General features: G+C 42.1%; 1 protein-coding gene across 3 annotated transcripts in view; it reads left to right on the forward strand.

Moving 5' to 3' along the window:
- LOC126284850 (protein diaphanous) overlaps positions 1-19,653 on the forward strand; it is a 346,639-nt gene that overhangs the window by 153,319 nt on the left and 173,667 nt on the right. The window contains exon 1 of one of the 3 annotated variants that reach the window (XM_049984080.1): positions 17,094-17,206. The exons of the other annotated variants lie outside the window; for them this stretch is intronic. Coding sequence (XP_049840037.1) covers positions 17,099-17,206 — 108 coding nt within the window. The 5' untranslated portion in view covers positions 17,094-17,098. Of the gene's footprint in view, positions 1-17,093; positions 17,207-19,653 lie in introns of those variants that run through there. 3 annotated transcript variants of the gene reach the window in all.

Below are 19,653 nucleotides of genomic sequence, written 5' to 3' on the forward strand. Positions count from 1 at the left end.
CTGTTCCAATCGTAGTTTTCATTCCGACATTAGGCCCCGTGTTCGTGCGGCACTGTTTGTCGTTTTCATCTTTCCGAATCCTTTGAGTCCGCATAAATATTTCCCAGTGTTCGTGTTGACGTTGTTCGCCAAGTGTTTGTCTTCCAACGGCTGCGCCGAAAATCTACGTCAGCCGTAGCGGACGATATTCGCGCGTCGACAGGCGTGCCTGACTTGTTTACACGCGGCGGTGCGTTCGGCGGCGGACCCGCAGCGCTGAAGAGTTTATGGAAGCGGTGATTCTGTTGTTTCAGAAAGCTGCTGGTTACAGAGGAGGCATTCACCCAGCCTTGTAATGAGGGGTCATCCGGCGAATAGTACGCGCGTAGCAATAGGAACGCTGTTGGTAGGGGCCCCTACACTTTCAATAACATTCTCAAACCGTCATTATATTGACTGTCTGTTTATTGTCATTGCTAAAAAAATTGACGAGCGGTATTCAAGTCTGATAAAAATAGTCTCAGCATCATCAATAAGTACTGAGCATGTGAGCTCGAGATCGACGGTCTTACAATATTCGCCATTCAGACGTTGACAAAGCTTCATGAAACGGCCACTATGGGTTAGTATGCAATGTTTATGTTTTCCGTTCGTCTTTTTGTATATCACTTCTTAGATTCAGTTTTTCAAGCAGTCTTCTAAAACATGGAATTTTCATGTGACTATGCAGGGTAGTCGGTGTATTTACCACTTTAGGATGGTCAATAGTGGATTTACTATGCCATTGCTAAATTAATATAGTAGGCCTAATAGCTTAATTGAATTACACAGTAGTTTAGTAAAGGGCTTGCACCAAAAGCGCATCATATAAATGCAGTGACTAGTAACAGGCGTGCGATATACATATTAGCGTCACTACATTGTAAAAAAGCGTAAAAAAATACTGTTCGCTTATTACCTGAATATATAGTTGCAGGACAGATACAATTACTTCACGGGTTTCAATTTTGCAATTTGTGTTTATGAGATTACAGCGCTAAGCTTAAAGTATTCGAATGACCTGCCTATCGTCATAAATCTCAGTTATAGCTAATCTCTTGTGGACTGCGATTGCCTCTCAGATTAACGGGTTATACTTCCCTATTTTATGACGTATCAACATTAATAATTTGTAGTAACATGCAGGACTCATCCGTAAATAGTTTATGAAATCTTTGGTTATGATTTTAGTCACTTTCTGTTATTTATCGACTATAGCTGATATAATTGTGGCACACGCTTTCGTTTGGGTGTTCGATATCTTAACCTTATAAAATCGCGTTGGCATCTTACCATATTATTGACGGTGTGAGAGTTCCTTGCCGGCCAGAGTGACCGTGCGGTTCTAGGCGCTACAGTCTGGAACCGCGCGACCGCTACGGTCGCAGATTCGAATCCTGCCTCGGGCATGGATGTGTGTGATGTCTTTAGGTTAGTTAGGTTTAAGTAGTTCTTAGTTCTAGGGGACTGATGACCTCAGATATTAAGTCCCATAGTGCTCAGAGCCATTTGAACCATTTTTGAGAGTTCCTTCAATAAGTTGAAGGATTTTCAAACTATTTTTGTCAATAAATGCTGAATGTGTGCAGGCCCCTTTAAGCTGTTCGAAGATGTGTCTTCTTGTGTGCAGCCGAGTGGACTTCTCTATTTTTCTGTTGAATATTTCAAGAAATGACCCAGCACTCTTCATTGGGCGTTTCGAATGATGGTCTCAAATCCAATCACATTAGCTGTGCCGCAAAATATTGTGCAGAGCGATAGAGCTGTCAGCATAAATGGACACAAGAAAATATGAACGCTGCAAATAATATTTTGCATCACCTGCGTATCTGCGAACGTGTTTGTCTTAAGGGGCGCTGGGAATCCAAGAATAAGCCTTAAGAAACTTTAAAAATGACTGTACTGTGAAGTAATAGCAAAACAATAACCAAAATAACATCTATTCCAAAGTGTACATCTCTGAAATCAAAATCCACTACAGTCAACGTTCAATACAGTGTTGCACCATCCCGTGCGTTGTAACATAGAAGGTGAGTCGGAAGGATTCCACGACTGGTCTTAGAAAATAAAGGCAAACAAGAGTTAAAAACAAAATACCTTGATTAGACTTAAAACTAATCGCCATTAGCTTCAACACACTTCTGACATCGGTTGTAAAGCTGTTGGAAACTGTCAGAGAGCTCTTCTTGTGGAATCGTTCGAAGCACCGTTTTCACACATTCTTGGATGTCCGCATCATTACAGGAGGTGAGACTTAATGCTACCACTAAGATGCGGAGACGGAGCAACAGTTAGTGGCATGGTGTTCATCGTCTTCCCCGCCACCCAAAAACAAATCGGCTGACAAAATCTAACATTAAGAGGGTGGTGGTCACCTTTCTCGACGGAAAGCGGTTGATCTGTCAGGAATTTCTATCTGAGAGAACGCCATCTAACTATAAAAAGGGCATGGCTGAATTCCTTCTCCAACTTACCACAGGGAGCATGTGTTTCATTTCCTGACCTCGTCGCCGATGGGACGTAAATCATTGTCTTCTTTCTTTTTTCCTGTCTTCATTTCCGCCATGGTTTGAGCACCCTACCGTTGTTATTTCTCTCAAAAGCGTAACGGCATTTAGATACTAAAGTTTCGCGGTGAAATGTTTGGAACGCGCAGCATGCTCACTCGTTATGACTTCCGGGTTGCAAACCTCCGTGGACTTGGGATGTCGAGTAGATACTTCGCAAAACTCAGGAAAAGAGTTAACCCTTTAAGTGACAAACAGTTTTTCCAGCATAACAATGAATTAATATGTATACTCCTTGGAAGGAGCGATGAATAAACCTGTTCAGTTTATTACTGATTTGTAAATCTAATATAAAGTATGAGATGGTAAAAATTCATACTAACGGTATACGAGAAAAACAATTATGCTTGGTAATTCCAGGTGTTTGCCAGTAGTATATATATATATATTTATCAGTGTCACTTAAAGGGTTAATAGCCCCGTATGAGGCATAGATTTGAGTTTCAAACATACTATGTGTGAAGTCCATACCTGCAGGATTCGAACGTACGCGTGAGGATGGTACATGAAATTCCCAATAAAATATATTGGAAATATTAATATGAGTGAAAGTGAGTGCTTAAAAAGGCGACTGAGTGAGCTGTCTGCATGGCCGAGTTGCCTTTAAGTACGTATCCGGTTAATGTTTCTTTTCTTTTACTGTAATCGATCCAGCTTCGTAATTTTTGTCGCTGTAGTATAAGGATGTGCTAACAGTCGGCGTAGTGCGTACCGCTTGCTGGCGGAAGGTGATCAGAATTGCAGACGCAGGTCCCGACCCGTCTTATTTACTGTGGGGCTCGACAAGGTGGACAGCGAAATATGCAAACAGTGTCCCTCCGGCGTGGCCACCAGCATGCATACTTCTTCACTGTGTGTTCTGTCGTAGGTGTGTAGTTCCAGTAAGTGGTCTTGGTGGACTAGTGGTAGAACACTACACTCTGATCCTGGAGGCTTCTGGTAGGGTTGAGGATTTTTCCTCCAGTCTCTCTAGAACGGCCGCAGGTCCACTCAGCTGTCGGAATGTGTACCGGGAATCTCTCCCGGGGTTAAAGGGTGGCCGGCATGAGGTACACCCCCCCCCCCCCCCCCTTGCCACGCCCCACTCCCTCCTGGCGCCGCGGTCAACCCGATAATCCGGCCACGGGCTTGTGCCATAGACTTAACATTTTTCTATCAAACGGAAATGTTAATTAACAAATACGGAATCATAATTTTTAATAAAAATAACACATTTTTATTGTTAATTACTGGACATATGAAAAATGTGCGGCTCGGTGGCTCACTGGTAGAAGTGCCAGATTACAAATCCAACGGTTTAGGTTTCGGCCCCAGATCAGTTCTATGGTTTTTAGCTGTCAATTATCACTTTCACTTCTGGTAGTGTTTGTTGAGTGAAAAATGGCGAGCAGCACCGTAGTTCGGAATCCACATTTAACGGCCAGTCCCCGTATAACTAGCCGGGTAAGTCAGTTCAGAGGTGGGTGGAAGGGAACGGCATATCACCCCCAACAGGACCGTTCAAAACAATATTTGGATTGGTGACTGCTGTACTTACTTTTCATGTGAAAATAAATTATAGTTTGATACATAAATGCGAAATGTTCAGTCTCTAGAAAAGACATATTTTTTGAATAAAATGATTTTGGGTATAATGTTATGAAACCCAAAATAGCTAAAGTGCCGACGTTTCGACTGTCCATGCAGGGGTCTTACTTCGGTACCGTGGCGGCTACTGAAATCACATTCTCTGATGCTATTGAGCAATTCAAAGTGAGGATTGCTGTGGAGGGATGGCTGTATCACTCTGCAGGAAATTTGTAGGCATTAGCTTATCGCCAGCTAGTACCCAGAGGTTCTCTTGTGGCCGTTTGTTAACGCACTTGAATCCGTGTCACGTGGAGCCCCTGGTTCGCGAACAATGCACGCGGTCCCATAGACTGGGATCGCTTGCAGCCAAACCGTCACAAACTTGTAGCCGTTCTACCTGTCCATGGTTTTAGGGGGTGTAGTTATTTCGATACCCTCTCTTGCTTTTCGCTGCAATCTCTACGGCTCACGAGCAAGCACACGAGGATTTTTTTTTTTTAATTAATAGTTTGGGCACAGTCCTGCTGATGTTCAGTTAATGCTGACTTGTTCTGCCCCACTCGTACGTATCATTCATGATGCGACACGTGAGTGTCAATTGCTCTCCCGGTTTCACCAGTGTACACATCGGCGCATTCAGATCGAAGTTCATAGCGTCTGCTCTGTGGGGTGCACCTACGAAATTCCTAGACATCAGCATATCTCGTATCTTGCTGCCGCATGAGCTGAACGAACGCGGACAATATTCCGTGCGAATGGATATTGCGACAAGGACATTCTACGACTTAAAAGATAGAGTGAAAAAAAATAAATAAAGGAAGAGACAAACTTCTTCTTGCTGCCTGCGTTTCGTAGGCGAGAGGCGTCAGTGACTGTGTAGGCAAAGTACTGCGCCGGGGAGTAATTAACCTGCAGGGGATAGATAAAATAACGTGTACACATGTACTTACGGTTTATGTGGGAATGGTTTATTAATAATGGGTTGGACCCCCATTCTCCGGCCGGCCGTAGTGGCCGTGCGGTTCTAGGCGCTGCAGTTTGGAACTGCGAGACCGCTACGGTCGCAGGTTCGAATCCTGCCTCGGACATGGATGTGTGTGATGTCCTTAGGTTAGTTAGGTTTAACTAGTTCTAAGTTCTAGGGGACTAATGACCTCAGAAGTTGAGTCCCATAGTGCTCAGAGCCATTTGAACCCATTCTCCGGTAATAGAATTGCTATTCTTCTTGGAATACTAGCATATAATGATAGTATACTCTCCAGTGGAATGTTGTGCCACTCTTCGATCAGAACCTCTTCTAACACCTTTAGCGTCGAGGGAGCAGGAAATCTGCTCCGGAGTCTGCGCTCCAATACTGCCCACAAGGGTTCGATAATGTTCAAGTCCAGAGACTGTGCTGGCCAGGGAAGACACTGCAGTTCAGTTGCATGCTCCTCATACCACAATTGTACTGTCCTGGTTGTGTGAATGGGAGCATTATCGTCCTGAAATATGGCGCCATTGTTGGGGAACAACATTTGGATCATGGAGTCCATCTTATCACCTAGAATGCTCACATATTCGTTGGCTGTAATACGGTCTTTGAGAGTAATTATGGGACCAGCAGAATACACCACACCATCACACCTTCATCTCCATGCTTAACCCTGGAATCAAGCAACCAGGATTCTTTGCTTCTTTTCGCGTTCTTCAGGCGCAAACCCGGACCGATGTTGGAAATAACGAAAACGTAGTCGTCGGATCGTATGACGTGTTTCCAATGATCAGCCGTCCAGGATTTATGCTCCTGACACTATGTTTTACGCTTCTTTGGGTTGGTTGTCGTCTCTAATGGTTTCGGTATAGCAACTCGTCCATGAATATGCGCTCTATGGAGTTCTCGGCGGTCAGTATCGATGCATACGGTGTCTCGAAGATGGCAATTGATCTTTGCAGTCACTTATTCCGCCGTAGTTTTGTGTTGTTTTGGCACAATTGGTGTTAGCGTCCGACATCTTTGTCATTTATTGTAGGCTGTCATAACTGTTGAAACATTTGCTCTCCAGACATTCAGTAAGTTGGCTGCCTTGGTTACTGACGCTCCGGCTAATCGGGTCCCCACAATCTGCCCTCTTTGGAATTCTGTCGGGTCTTTCATTGCACGCCGATCTCGGCCTCTGAATGTAAATACGAAGTGTGCACTACTCGTAAACAACCTGCACTGATGCCTAGTCAATAATGAACACCCACAGTCCAGCGCAACACCTGCCTTACGTGCGTTGTGGACCGTCAGACACAACCACACAACTAGCCCTGTTCACATTATTCTGCCTATCCCCTGTTGGTGGTTCGATGAACCCTCAGCAAGGCACTTTTATGTGATTTGCGATCCATGTAGATGTATTCCAGAGCGACCGGAGGATCCGAGCTCTACTGCGACGTCAAGCTCTAACCCTCTTTCCAGAATGAATATTTCTCTTTGCAACAGAATGTGCGCTGTTGAGAAACTTCCAGGTTACGCACATGCCACGGAGCAGTTCTCCAACGTGCAAACCCTTAGGAGTCCGGTTAAATTAGGATCTTTAGAGGGCAAAGTCAGCAATAAGCTGGATTTTTACACTGATACTCCTTTTATCTTTCTAAGCAACATACTAAGCGTACCCCTCGATCTATCTGGATCTTCGTTCGCCATATTGGAAAATTGAAGTAAGAAAATCACCTTTTCGAATTTTTAAGGAAAACAGTTGCATTTATGAGCAAAATACTTCAGTGCAAAATTAAAGAACACAAAATCATCTACAAAAAAGTCCTACGTGCTATTTTCATAGGATTAACGCTTCAGCTTCACAACGATGTTTATAAATCTGTTCTGACCGTATAATGGCGGGAATTCCATTTGTGGATGTGGTTGTAATTGCGATAGAAAGAGCAGGGAATGACGTGTAATAAATATTTAATTCACATTTATTGACTAAGTGTTAATTGTCCTTTTATTATGAATAATACATACATAGTGCTACGGTTCAGAAGACTAGCTGGTCATCTTTCTGTAACTCATCATCCAGACCTTTTAGACTGTCAGGATCCTGGTCTGTCTTTAGACCACTTCCTTCAACTGCAGGTGTTTCGGTACCTCCTTGTTGCTGTGCAGATCTGGAGCATTTGTTAAGGCAAGACACATCGACATAAGCTGGATATTTTGATTTTGGAGCATTATAGAGCAACATTCCTACAACTGCTCTAAACTGTTCAAGGAAGAGGCTTCGAAAATTTGCATACATTCCAAGATTTGCTAGTGTGTCAAAAAGATTTCTGGATTCATACTTTCTGTGTAGAAACACGGGCAACCCAAGTAGAAGAGGAGATGCGAAAGATCGTAGTCTCGTGGCTGAAATTATTTCCTATTTTGTTGTGGATTCCTTTGCCCGTTCTTTTTACTGTTACGTAGTCAAAGACAGTGGAATCATAGTTTTTGCATCTATCAAAAACTCGTTTGTTGGGGCAATTTCAGATATTTTGTAGAAGCTGCACCCAATGTTCTCTCGTATGAATGCAGCGCCGCCACAACAATCCGAAGTCTTTCGTCTCAGTCACATATTTCTTTCCTCATCTCGTGTTTCCAGAACAAACAGTAGAGTGTTTCTTATGTGGGTTTGCCACTGTGATCTCTTCACCATATTTTTCCGCAAGTAAAGACCTCGTACTTTCCTAATTTGGAACATAACAAAAGCTTGCTCAATCAAGTCTTTAACTGCAAACGGACACTCGTCATTGTTTTCAGTTATAGCCGCGCGGAGTGGTCGCGCGGTTAGAGGCACCATGTCACTGATTGCGCGGTCCCTCCCCCGGAGGTTAGAGTCTTCCCTCGGACATGTGTGTGTGTGTGTGTGTGTGTGTGTGTGTGTGTGTGTGTTTTGTTCTTAGCAGAAGTTAGTTTAAGTAGTGTGTAAGTCTAGGGACCGATGACCTCAGCAGTTTTGTCCCATAGGAATTCATACACATTTGAACATTTTTTTCTTCTTCAATTATCCTGAAGATTCTATTCATCAGTTGACCTACTTAACGCATTATGAGGGCGACATGGCCCGTCTGTGGGCCTCATAAAAATTCAGCAAAACAATTGTATTGATATATACCCTCCATCTGCAGCTACCAGATCAGTGATATTATGAAGACGTTTGTTAACGCTCTTACTCCATTCATCCTTTCTCTTCTTAGCTGGTGCAGTTATTGAATATTTACAGGCTAAATTTTCAACTTTTGCTAATTTCTGTGTCTTTGTACTGGTTTCTTTTTCTTCTTTTGAAATATTACCTAGATTATTTCTTCCATACAAAACAAACATTTGTCTTGAATAGCTAATTCTGCGGCAGATCTCAGTGTACCGTTAGCTGGTGAAATTGACAGCCGGCCGGGTGGCCGAGCGGTTCTAGGCTCTACAGTCCGGAACCGCGCGACCGCTACGGTCGCAGGTTCGAATCCTGCCTCGGGCATGGATGTGTGTGATGTCCTTAGGTTAGTTGGGTTTAAGTAGTTCTAAGTTCTAAGGGACTGATGACCTCAGAAGTTAAGTCCCATAGTGCTCAGAGCCATTTTTGAAATTGACAGCTGCGTGTTGCTCGTTCGAACAGGAAGTTCGATGTTTCTCATACTTCATGACAGTACTTCCTGTGGTATAACTGTTCCGGCAGTCCACGTTTACTTTAAAACCCAGTGAACTATTAAAAACTTAACATTTCGCGCCATCGCGTCTCGCACTGGCACTTAATCCATGTAGCAACCACTTTATCCGAAACTGTACAAGTAGTTCCGTCATCACAAATCAAACAGTTCTCATGATTCTCTATTATAAATCTAATTATTTTCCATTTTCAACCATTTTACGCAGTAAATGTTCTACATTGGAGCAACTAGAAAGCTTATTAACAGCCGTTACGATGTCTTGGCTTATCACCACAATGCATCAATTTCTGCAAAATAGACATAGAGGAAAAATCAACAGTGCTGATCTGAGCGATACACTGTATGATAACATCCCTTAAACACACAACCATCGAAAACCAGACAGACAAAAATCAGTTAATTTCATCTGGGAGACAGTACGGAAAGGTTTTACAGGATGCAGGGAGGCGGTGTTTCGTAATAAAATATCAAATACTAGGCTTTTGCGGTCTAACCGGTAACCCTATGAAAACAGGAAATTATAATGAGGGTAATTTCGTGTTCTTTAATTTCATACAGAAGTATTTTGGTCGTAAATGCAAGCGTTTTTCAGAATGGCGCACGAAGCGTCAGTCTGATCGGTGGGGACTTTTAGTATATTTTATAGAAAAGTGTAAGGAAGGTATGTGCAAAAATCCAGCTTATTACTAATTTTTCTGCTAAACGTCAAAATCTGGCCTAATTTGACTGGGCTATAACGCCCGCCTACTTTAAAAGATATACTGCTCGCAAAATGCGAAGATCCAAGTACGCGTTCATGTTCAGTTGTAATGTATCTCCAGTTCAGGTGTCTTTCTTGTCACAGATTCTACTGTTTATTGTAGAGCTGAAAAATATTTTGGATCGCTTCACTTTTACTTCATGTATGCAATGCAAGGCGACAAAAAACAAAGCGAACGACTTCACTCAACTACAGATACGTAAGTGCCTCCGACATCTGCGAGACTATGAGTTGCTACAGACACATTATGAAAGGTTAACAGTTATGTAATGCTTCGTGTTGTTAAACTCTCTTACCGAAAAAGCTCCCCAGCCGAACATACATATACTGACAATTGTTTTTATAAGTGACAAAATTTTGTATGTATTTTGAACTTACGTGATTGCATTCATAATTTAATGTCTGGCCGTATAAGATAGCAGTCACTATTTAATTCAGGTAACAAACGGTTTCAGGCACGTATGCTGCATTCACATTTTGAACACTGTATGGTATTAGTACCATGTCGTCTGCAGTTGTATGAGAGAAATAACTATGTTGCCATTGAGGCCACGTTCGTTCAATTTCATGCGATGTGTTTAACCAGAAAATAAGTCCTTGTTAACCAGCAGCGAATGGGCTTTGATCTTCCCTCAGTATAGCTGTTCAAAATAGCACATTGACGTGCAGCTATTAAAATTTCTACTTTATCAACGAGAATTGGGGAGAAGAGGAGTTTCTGGCACAACTTGACAAAAAGAAGGGACCGGTTGGTAGGACATGTTTTGAGGCATCAAGGGATCACAAATTTAGCATTGGAGGGCAGCGTGGAAGGTAAAAATCGTAGAGGGAGACCAAGAGATGAATACACTAAGCAGATTCAGAAGGATGTAGGCTGCAGCAAGTACTGGGAGATGAAGAAGCTTGCACAGGATAGAGTAGCATGGAGAGCTGCTTCAAACCAGTCTCAGGACTGAAGACCACAACAACAACAACAACAACATCAACGACTTAACGTGTCGTTAAAATGAGCCCATTAGAAAGTTAACACTAACTTCATTTCGACATGAGCGTGGAATCGCCTCACTTTTCGCTAGGAGACATTCAGAGCAATAAGTAACAGTGGAGCTAATTAGAAAGGGGATGCTGTGCAGTTTAGTTACGGATGAGGCAACATATCTCCAGTTACCTGGACACATTTGGGAACTTAACGGTTAAAGGCATTAGAAAGGGAGTTCAGCTTCGAGTTGCAACATGGGTGGGCACCTATTCCGTCATTCCTCCGGAGGGGCTGGAATTGTAATTATTCAGTTGCACGTCGGTGTAACCTCAGTATCATGGACTAGTGTTATTAGCAATACAAGATAATCAAAACATCTACATTTCTCCCTTCTCTCTCTCTCTCTCTCTCTCTTCTCTCTCTCTCTCTCTCTCTCTCTCTCTCTCTCTCTCTCTCTCTCACTCACTCACTCTCACCTCCCTCCCTCCCTCCCTCCCTCCCCCGGTGTATAGTTGTTGTTCATAAAGTCATTGACTTTTATTTTTACCTCGAGACTTGGGGCCCTCTCATACATCAGACCAGATACTTAACAGTTTACATTGTAGACTCATAGTTTTACTTGGCAAGGGCAGTGTATTGAGCATATAAATGGTTTATGTTAAAATAACTTTTCTGCTGATAATAACTATAAAAAGGGAGACTTAAAAAAGAAAACAAGAGATTAAAACGTGCCTGAGAATAACAATTCTGAGTTACCAGATCGTGGTGTAAATGATTGCTGTGATTAATAAAAGCAGAGCAAACAAGGGATAAGCCATTAGTTTATTTCTGAAATGGGAGAATTTTGTTCTTTTCCTGATTTTGTGGGACTGGCCATTCCATAATCGAGTGCTTACAATACAGAATGAGCTTGCATAAACGTTTGGTGCATTTGTGGAAAAGGGAGGGGGGGAGACGACCCCCCCCCCCCTCCCTCCTTTGCAGCATAGCTTTGTGTTTTGCGTCTAATAACATCGCTACTGGTGCCATGTTAATTTCCAAACTTCCTTGCTTTCTTTACTCGTAGATTATAAAAAATTAAACGATAGCAAAATGTCTTAATCTATTTTCTGCGGTTATATCACTGAAACCAAAAGTTTTCCTGCCGTTCCTCGTGTTGTAAGCGTCGAACTACATCGTTGTTGCATATGGTTGATTTTGATTCATCATGATGTATTTCGCATAGATTCATCATCATGTGCTTCGCATATAGATAATCTGCGTGTGACGACCAGTCCCACCACAAATGTTAAGCATAGCCACTCCTCGGTTTCCGTTAGTATCCATTTCACCATTTTCTTGTGTGTTCCTTTTTGTATATTTCTGTGCTTCTAGTTGTTTTATCATAAGATTTACCTCACTTTTGTCTTGTTATCGTAATTTTGTTAAAAACATATAAGCGCTGTTCGTTTCATAGGCCTACGGTGAGGTGATCATTGTGGATATTGAACACGTCAGAAAATAGTATAGAATACATATTTATGCAATAATTAATGTGATTAGATGTAATGTTCATATACATCAGTACGTTCTGCTAAGAGATTCATCAACGGAGTTGAATCTATCTCCCATTAAGAAGTCCTTCTCTAGCTCATACCAACAACACTTTATTAGCAGCTAAACTTGTTTATGATTGCTGGCAAGGTATTAAAAATGTGGCTTCATGAATAATGTTTTCCCCATATCTCCATGTAAATTATAATTAATCATTGTTTTCTACATATCTTTTAGTCTTTGATTTACTGTTTTGCGGCCCTCTTATCTTCATTCAGTACAAATGCTGCTTCCCGAAATTTTATATTTTCTCTTATACAGTAATGTGCCTAAAATTCCTGTTTGATATCTTTGTAAAAGTAACGGTACCTTAAGCCGTCCAGTAACACCCATGTCACCAAATACATATAGACTCTACTTTTCAGTCTGCTTCGCCAAATGCCTATAGCCTCTACTTTTCAGTATGCTTCATAAGTTGTGGCGTAGCTATACTTCTTTGTCAGTCTGCCCTATTGTTCATATTACTTCCTACTGAATGGGACTAATAAATTGATAACGCTGTTTTATTAATTCAGACCGCGCTACCATAGTATAAATTTGTGCAAAAGAAAGTTTGTTTGAACTGATATGTTAATACAGTATTGCGCGGTTTGTTCTACCATTTCTGAAACTTGAAATTAAGCCAAGCTTCGTGTCGTTCTAATCTAAGAGTTCTCGTTCCTGTCTGTTTGCTTCCTAGCGGGGTGTTATCGTGTGTAATGGCTACCAGCGATTCACTAAGAGTCTATGCTCCGACCTAATTTGTCTGAATTCCTTCCTTTCAGAAAGAAAGATAGCGAGTGCTGTTTGTTCCTTTTGCTACAAAAGAACACCACCTTTTTTATGTGTAATCAGTGCAGTATCTCTTGAAGGGATAATACTAGTGTGGTTTTATGTGTCACACATGTCACAACAATAATCCTCTGTTACAGGAAAATGAATAACATTAGTTGCTGTGTACAAGGCATTACTCCTATTTATAAAAGAATTAAACCGTCCACAACTACAGGTGTGTCCACATAAATTCACTCTTTCTTGCAAGAAACTGTAGCGACGTGCAGTAGTCTTATGTTGGAGTAAATTTCAGAGTTGTCTTTCTTATTATTTGCTGCCAGATGGAACAAACTGGTATTCTGAAATCTTCATAGGCCATTTATTGGTGGGCACAGGCTCTACACTACTATTTTGTGAAATCTCATTACTTTTATATGTCTTGAGCCCACAATATAGAGAATAGGGTTTTTTTTTTTTTTTTTTTTTTTTTTTTTTTTTTTTTTTTTTTTTTTACTTTTGAGAATCAGCGAGCGACATTATACATTTGAAATTTTTCGTTTATTTATGATTTAGTTATATTAAAAATGTCGATGTAGTGGTGAATTTGGACGATAACTACTGCAATTATTGAATTGCTTGTATTATGATTTGGCATCAAATGGGAATCGACATTAGTATAACTTGGAGAAAATTGTGAGTGTGACGCATTGCTCTCAGTTGGGTCGATAATGTATCCCGTTAACTAAACAAATGGATGTCGTAACTGTACCCAGTTAGATGCCTACCATTCTGTGAAGAGAATATGGCTAATTGAAATTACCGAAGTTATATTCGTCCTTGTGGACACTCCTTACCATTTACCTCGTCAAGATAATCAAGGGAAATACGAGCCACATAATTCTCAGAATGTGCACGCCTTGTTAGCAGCACAGAAGGATTCCCTTCTTCATTGGCTTACCCGTTTCTTAGCTATATTCCCAAAGCACATTCTGCTCTGCCTCTCTCAGAAGCCGGTCGTCGCCCTTCCTCCTCCTCCTCCTCCCCCCCCCCTCCTCCACCCCTGGAACTGATATTCAACAAAATGCGGACTTCGAGGCAGCCTGCCGTGTCGAAACACAGGATTTACTCCTCCGATTTGCTGCCGATACGCGTGATAGCTTCCACGTCAAGTAGTATTACTTTCAGAATATGTTGATTGCGTTTCTATTTGTTCACACTGCGTCACGTTACAGACGCGGGGGCAGCAACAAACACATAATATTTCATAACAGAAATTATTGTAGACAAGCGCTCTCATAGTTTTTCGATGGCTAAATCGGTTTAGATTGATAACTTATTTTCAAGTGACCTAAAGCTACATCTACAGGTGTGGTTACTACCGAACTAGTGATTTAATAGGTCATGGTTGGAGAATAGTGACATGAGTTATCGCCAGAAGAATGACGAACTCGACCAACATCAGTTTATGCTTCACAACAATGTATTATTCAGTTTGTACATTGAGCAAGCTGTGACGGAAACAAAAATGGTTCAAATGGCTGTGAGGACTAAGGGACTTAACATCTCAGGTCATCAGCCCCCTAGAACGTAGAACTACTTAAACCTAACTAACCTAAGGACATCATACAACACCCAGCCATCACGAGGCAGAGAAAACCCCTGACCCCGCCGGGAATCGAACCCGGGAACCCAGCGGGTGGGAAGCGAGAACGCTACCGCACGACCATGAGATGCGGGCGTGACGGAAACCACGGAGAAGTTTTAAATAAAAAATTGTTAAGTCTTCATTGGCCACTTGTTGACAAACTGCCTTTTGGCTTTCGTTCTGGATTTCTCGGACGACTTTTTTTTTCCACCTCTAGTAGTGGAGGGTGAAACTTGGACTATACCAGTCACTCGCGCTGGCAACACAAGAAAAATTGTCAAACAAACGACGGCTGAAAACCCCGAGGCAGAAATCAACAGTCAATTTGTCGACATAAGATCAGATGAACGGAATGGGTAGTATCATGAAAATAGTTTAGAAGAATATCAACAGATACAAAACAAGGCTAACGGAGTGTAGATAAATTACATTAGGCTGTACTGAGCTAAGTAGATTAGGAAATTAGACATTAAAAATATAATCGAGTTGGCTTAAGTTGATTCCCGAGAGTTGCAGCTTCGCTCACCCACGTCAACCAATCACATACTGTGATTTTGTAAACGACTCTAATTACAACGCCCGTGTTGTCACAGCTTCAATAACGTCTACTGTTTTCGCCAGGGATCATCCTACTCGACTATAGCAGATGTGTTTGGGACTGACAGTGTCAGAAGTAAAGAGGATACCATACACAATGTATTGAGCTTTTGGGAGTTGCTTCATTTGGATGTCAGACACAATTGAAATCAGCAAAATTCACAGTTTCGCGTTTCTGGTGTAATGAAGATCTTTATACATAACAGAAAACTCATATGACGAAACTATGTTTTCGAAATGTACAATAGCATAATGAAAACCCAGGAAAGGCAACTAGCGGAATTGATTACTAAGTTTCTCATGAATCCTACGTATCAGATTTTGCACCTTTTGCCCGGAGGTTGTTTACACACCTCAAGAAAGTTATGAATGGAAAACGTTTTGAGTCCAGCAGTGACGGTATGGCACTCTGATTTGTATCTCACAGATCTTCCAGACTCCACGTCGTGAATCTGCATCCAGGAAAATGTTGTGACATACGCGGGACAGAAAGGGTTGTTGGTGTTGTGGTCTTCAGTCCTGAGACTGGTTTGATGCAGCTCTCCATGATACTCTATCCGATGCCAGCTTCTTCATCTCCCAGTACCTACTGCAGCCTACATCCTTCTGAATCTGCTTAGTGTATTCATCTCTGGATCTCCCTCTGCGATTTTTACGCCCCACACTGCCCTCCAGTACTAAATTGATGGTCCCTTGATGCCTCAGAACATGCCCTACCAACCGATCCCTTCTTCTCGTCAAGTTGTGCCACAAACACCTTTTCTCCCCAATTCTATTCAATACCTCCTCATTACTTACGTGATCTACCCATCCAATCATCAGCATTTTGCTGTAGCACCACATTTCAAAAGTTTCTGTCCTCTTCTTGGCCAGTCTATGTATCGTCCATGTTTCGCTTCCATACATGGCTACACTCCACACAAATTATTTCAGAAGCGACTTCCTGACACATTTATACTCGATGTTAACAGATTTCTCTTCTTCAGAAACGCCTTCCTTGTCATTGCCAGTCTACATTTTATATCCTCTCTACTTCGACCATCATCAGTTATTTTGCCTCCCAAATAGCAAAACTTTTTTACTACTTTAAATGTCTCATTTCCTGATCCAATTCCCTCAGCATCACCCGACTTAATTCGACTACATTCCATTATTCTCGTTTTGCTTTTGTTGATGTTCATCTTATACCTTCCTTTCAAGACACTGTCCATTCCGTTCAACTGCTCTTCCAAGTCCTTTGCTGTCTCCATGGATTTTAATACCTACTCCGAATTTTTCTTTTGTTTCCTTTACTGCTTGCTCAATATACAGATTGAATAGCATCGGAGAGAGGCTACAACCCTGTCTCACTCCCTTCCCAACCACTGCTTCCCTTTCATGTCCCTCGACTCTTGTAAGTGCCATATGCTTTCTGTACAAATTGTAAATAGCCGTATTTTATCCCTGCCACCTTCAGAATTTGAAAGAGAGTATTCCCGTCAACATTGTCAAAAGCTTTCTCTAAGTCTACAAATGCTAGAAACGTAGGTTTGCCTTTCCTTAATCTTTCTTCTAAGATAAGTCGTAGGGTCAGTATTGCCTCAAGTGTTCCAGAATTTATACGGAAAGGGTACTTCGTGGAAAAACAGTCACATGTTTAAATTAAACGCTTTAGTCTTTCAACTCTGGGCCGAGGGCTTTCACCATGCCGTCTTACCTGTTTTCGGGCGTAGGTTACATCCCCTCTCTTTCGTAATGTGATTCCGCCGTCGCAATCACTGCACCACCTCGTTGCCGTTGCATCATCCCATATTTACTGGTAACGGGCGCGAGTAGTATAGTTGGAAGCAGGTAGGGGGCGCTTATTTGGCGAATAGTAGAGGAAGGGGTTGGTGGACACGCAGCAGAGAAGTTGGACAGGAGCGCGTGGTGTGGAGTTCAGTAGTGCACGGTGTAGCGTTGTGCGCAGTCGCCAGATGACGTCAGCCGGCGTCGAGCTTCCAGCGTGCGCGACGCCGCGTCAGTACACCCCCCGCGTGCGGCGAGCGAGGAAGCAGCGGCTGGAGGCGTCCGCTATGTGGCTGGTAAGTCGTCCAAGGACTGCGACCTCGTAGCAGTTGGGCGCCTCGCCTGCGATACCATCTCCTTCAGCACCGCCCGGGAAGCGTCTGATGGTATCTCCCGGTGATGCTGCTGTAACTGCTTACATCCACTTACCATTATCCTCATGGTGGTATCGAAGCTGTCGTTTGTGGTGACCTGTGCAGCAAGCAAATAGTGGTGGAAGTGATATCTTGCAGCAATAGTTGTGGTACTAGTGATGCCAGTGGTTTTTATCGTCGTCGTTTACAGTGTCCTCTTCGCAGTTGCAACGGAATCTCTCCTTCTCTGTGTTAGCGAAGTCATTGAGTGAATCCGTAAAATGAATAGTCTGCGTCCTCGATAGGACCTCTTGACATAGCATAGTTATGTTAGTGACACTGAACTGTGTTCAAAATTTGCAGATGATACGCTGCACTGTGCCCGACGAAAAGCATTTCCGTCCCGCTGTTCGGCGCCGCCCGTTTTCTCATGGTAGCGTCGGTGCCTCGCAAGCCGGTGGTCGTCGTCTTGACTTCCGCCTCGCGTGTGTGTGCGTGGTTATTAAATGAGAAAATAGTTACAGCGATAATAGTATACGGTGTGTGTGTGTGTGTGTGTGTGTGTGTGTGTGTGTGTGTGTGTGTGTGTTTGGATATATATATATATATATATATATATATATATATATTTTAAAAACAAATTTCGAGGGATCGTAAAGTTAATAACAACAAACCAGTTTGGGTAAGGAAGCAGAGTTATAGAAAACTAATGGTTTACTTACCCTAAAAGTCGGAGTCGTGCGGAGGTGATGATTAGGGAATTACATTCTGAGTACTTTTTACTACTGGCTTATTATTATAACAATAACAGCTCCATATTTTCATTCTAAGCACTGAGACAGAATCAACTCATATTTTTAGCTGACAATTTCTAAAGCCGAGAAAATACGGTACAAGAGATTTCTCAGCTGTCTCGCCCACTAGTAATTAAACGAAATTCTTCATATGGCTCTGCAGAAAATTCTCTCCTGGTCTCGATGTCCTGCTGATACTAACTTCAAAAAACTAAAACGGCAGAGAAATAACTTTTGTCTCATTTCCGTTACGTAAAAAAAGGTGTTTTGAGGTAATCCATCATCTGTTAAATTTTGCACACGTATTCTTTTCCACACTCTGAATAATACTCAAACGCAAGCATAGCAAATTCGTGCTTGCAAATATGTAACCTGCTGTGTTAACATTAAGTACAAAGTTCCATCGTCATTGCGTGTATTCTGCAAAAATGTGGCGCAGTCATTAAACCTGTAACCGAACTTCCTTGTCTGTTCCTCTTTTTAAAAAGAGAAGGTTGTTAAATTTTGTATTCCGTTCTGAGTAAATCCAGAAGTGTTGTCACTGAAGCGCGTTCATGAGTGAGCTATTACGGGAGGGGGTGGAGGAGCTTTGAAACTGGGGTAAATAAACTCTAAGATTCTGCATTTATTTTATATGATAACATGACAACAGAAAAGATTGGACACTGGTCGGGAGAGTCTTGGGTCATGTTCCGGTCTGGTGATCTGGATTTCATTTTTATGAGGCATTTTCCTAAACGATGACAAGTGAATGTCGAATAGTTTGTATGTCAGTGTGACGTCGTCTCAGTTTTTCAAATATTGTCAAATTTTGTGTACGCGTTCTCAACAGTTGGCGACTTAAGGTCAAACCACATATTTTCACACACATGTTGTGACCATTAATTTCTATTCCCTGTTGGATTGCTTACGGTCTGCATAATTTTGACGTAGCCTAGTAGTATAACTTAGGGGACCAAATTATGTTTAGAGCAGATAATGAAAGTATTTTAATCAAAATGATCCTCTTATGGTAACTGTGATCATCTTGGATGATAAATGGAGGGGGGAGGGTACTATTTTTATTGTATTCGCTCGATTGTGTTACAAACTACGTCTTCATCTGCACTTAACCGTTGCGACTACAGGATTAGTCACAGTGGAAGAGAAATAGGCAACAGTATCTACGAGCTCTGCCCCTGTCAAGTACTGCTCCAACGGGCAGAGCCGAAATAGCAATCTGATGCGCTATGTGAGTCGAGGAGATTATCCTGAAGGCATCTTCTGTTTTGAAGATCGAACTATTCAAACAATGTTGTGGTTGTTGAACCGTTAATTTGTTCCATGAGTCTTATTACGATCACTAAGAGGGAAGAGCATTGACTGGGAAATAGGGTCCGGGACTCAACTTTTGCTCGGTGCTCGCTTTTTTGATCTATATTTACTATTCTGCCTTTCATTAACCTTCTGAATATATTTTGAGAATGGAACGTGATAGTTTGCAAATGACAAGCTGTCCCGTCCTCTAAGTCGTGTTCCTACGGGGAAAGGGGGGGGGTGTTTTACGAAGTGCAAGCATGTGCTGAAAGTGGAAATTACGGTTCAAATGGCTCTGAG

The sequence above is a fragment of the Schistocerca gregaria genome, chromosome 8 (assembly GCF_023897955.1).
Source record: "Schistocerca gregaria isolate iqSchGreg1 chromosome 8, iqSchGreg1.2, whole genome shotgun sequence".
Taxonomy (NCBI): Eukaryota; Metazoa; Arthropoda; class Insecta; order Orthoptera; family Acrididae; genus Schistocerca; species Schistocerca gregaria.